This window comes from Gracilinanus agilis, chromosome 4, assembly GCF_016433145.1.
Source record: "Gracilinanus agilis isolate LMUSP501 chromosome 4, AgileGrace, whole genome shotgun sequence".
Lineage (NCBI taxonomy): Eukaryota > Metazoa > Chordata > Mammalia > Didelphimorphia > Didelphidae > Gracilinanus > Gracilinanus agilis.
In genome coordinates, this window is record NC_058133.1 from 502154648 (window position 1) to 502157266 (window position 2619).

The 2619-nt window shown below is 45.0% G+C and overlaps 1 protein-coding gene across 1 annotated transcript in view; it reads left to right on the forward strand.

The window, feature by feature from the left end:
• Positions 1 to 1927, forward strand: part of CCL24 (C-C motif chemokine ligand 24) — a 7321-nt gene extending 5394 nt beyond the window's left edge. The window contains exon 3 of the mRNA XM_044676432.1: positions 190 to 1927. Within this exon, the coding sequence (XP_044532367.1) occupies positions 190 to 364 (175 nt within the window). The 3' untranslated portion in view covers positions 365 to 1927. The remainder of the gene's footprint in view (positions 1 to 189) is intronic.
• The last annotated feature ends 692 nt before the right edge of the window (positions 1928 to 2619 follow it).

Below are 2619 nucleotides of genomic sequence, written 5' to 3' on the forward strand. Positions count from 1 at the left end.
TCTTTCTTTCTTTCTTTCTTTCTTTCTTTCTTTCTTTCTTTCTTTCTTTCTTTCTTTCTTTCTTTCTTTCTTTCTTCCTTTCCTTCCTTTTTCTTGCTTGCTTCCTCCTTTATGAAATTAGATTATTTGACTTTGAAGATCTCCAAGTTTTCTTCTGATTTTGATCATCTGTTGTTCCTTCCTCTACAGCTTTATCACCAAAGGAAAACGAGAAATCTGTGCTGATCCTACAAAGCAGTGGGTCAAGGATTACATGAAGATGATAGACACCAATAAGGCCAAGGTCTCCATGACGGTTCGACCAAAGGCCTTGAAAAAATCCCTCAGGACTCCATCATCCAATAGCACCAGCATAAATAGCTAGATGGGGGTGAGGAGGGGAGGGAGGAGTGGAATCTACTGGCCAGTTACCTGGGGGAGTGGAGGAGGTGGCCTTTCTTCTTCTCAGCTAGGCCATAATCAGGATGAACAGCCGGTAATTTGTATCTCCCAGGCTCCCAAATGTCCATTTACTACCCCCGAGAGAAGGAATCTGAGGATGAGAGACTCAGCCAATGTCCCTTAGGTGGCAGAGCCAGGATTCAAACCAGGTCCTCTGCCTCCAGTTATGGCCTGCCTGGCTGATCTCTAAGATCCCTCCCAGTGCTAATGTCCTCTCTGCTCACAAGCAAATAAAATACCATATATAAAGTGCTTTCTGCTTTGTAAAGTATGCCGGCAGTGTAGACTGTCTTTCCATCCTAACCCTCGGCTCTGCAGTCAATGGCTCCAGTCCTGAGGCGGGGGTCGGGGTAGGAGGGCAGATGAGGATTTCGCTGGGAGGAATCCAAGGTAGTCCACAGTAGTGGAGATGCCTTCTCTACTGCTCCCAATGGCCCCAGGGTGGAATCCTTTCCCCAGAAATGCTCGATGAGCCCCAATTCAAAAGCTGCTTTTCCAGCCCCGTGCATTGATTCATCTTGGGCACCTAGCCGAGTGCCTGGCACAGAGCCATCCACCTAACCAATGTCTGTTGATTGACTTGTGTGAGCGAGAGAGAACACGGCCTCGTAGATAAATGCAGGGCCAAGCTTAGGGTCAGGAAGACCCAGATTCAAGTCCCACCTCTGACACATACAGGCTGTGGGACCCAGAGGAGTCACTCTGCTTCTAAGTACCCCCCAGGCAATTTTCTAAGGCAAATTGCCACCTGCATCAGTGGAAGGAGTTTCCATACTGGAAGACAATATAAGATGGAAAATGGATGGAAAGCATTTTTTAAGTGGATAGAAATTAAAAATAAAATAAAATGGATGGAAAAAAGAATATTCAAGACACTAGATTCCACTCTCTTCCAGATGTGCCTGGAGCGGTATTCAAATGGTATCAGGGAGAGATTCCTTGCTCTTGGGCCAGATCCTAAGTGAGCTTTGCCTGGGACAGATCCATTAGTGGGGCACCTGGAGTTTGGAGTTGGGGGGACCTGGAAAGCTATCTCCTCATAGTTTGTAGTATCATTAGAGGGGCAAGGGGGTGATTCATTTAACAGATTAGGAAACTGAGGCAGGGAGAAAGGAAGTGTGACTTGCCTGTAGTCACACAGCTAACAACTGTCAGAGGTCGAATCGTAGACCTAGGGCAGAGCTGGAAATGGCCTTGGCCAGTGCTCTTATTTGACAGATGATGGAATAGAGGTCCAGGAAGGAGCAGTCGGGATAGGTTGAGGGTGTGGAATCACAACATTTATGGGGGGAGGGGAGAGACCTTCACTTCTGTGAACTTCTTGTATTATAACTTATATGATAATTATTTGTGTATTTATCGAATCCCTTTTCCTAGAATGTAAGCCCCTCGAGGTCAAGACCTCTATCTCCTTCCGTTCTTGTATCTGCAACTCCAGCCCAATGCCTTTTCCTCCTGACTGTTAATAAATGGCTATTGAATTGGAATAAACTGAACTTTGGTTAATGGGGCTGGAAGAAGGTCTACCGGCATATTTTCACTAGACACTTTCTGATATGTTATCAGAAAGCCCAATTTTCTCAGCTCAGAGAAGAGGGAATTATTCCATTTTTGAGAGGTTTTGCCAAAAGGCTCCCTTCCCAGCTTTGTAGCAAAGTGGGTAAAAGGTACAGGAATCAAATCATGCCTCAAACACTCCCAAACTATGTGACCTTGGGCAAGTCATATCATCTCTCTCCGATTCTGTTTCCTATCTAGAACATGAGGCTAATAATAGCACTTCCCCCATGAGTAGAGTTGTTGTGAGAAACAAATGAGACAGTATGTGGTGCAGTGGGTAGAGTGCTGGGTCTAAAGTCAGGAAGCCTCTGCTTCCTGAGTTCAAATCTAGCCCCAGATACTTACTAGCTGTGTGACTCTGTGCAAGTCACTTAACCCTGTTTGCCTCAATTTTCTCATCTCTCAAATGAGCTGAAGAAGGAAGTAGCAAATCATTCCAGTATCTTTGCCAAGAAAAATCCAAATGGGGTCACAAAGAGAGTGATTGAACAAACATAGAAATAAAGGCACACTAGAAATTGTAGCTCTTTTTTTTATTTGAATAGCTTCCTTCCTCAGAAACTTTCATCCCCCTCAAAAGTCACTTTCCACTCATTTCGTGCAGCACTTTATAGCCCT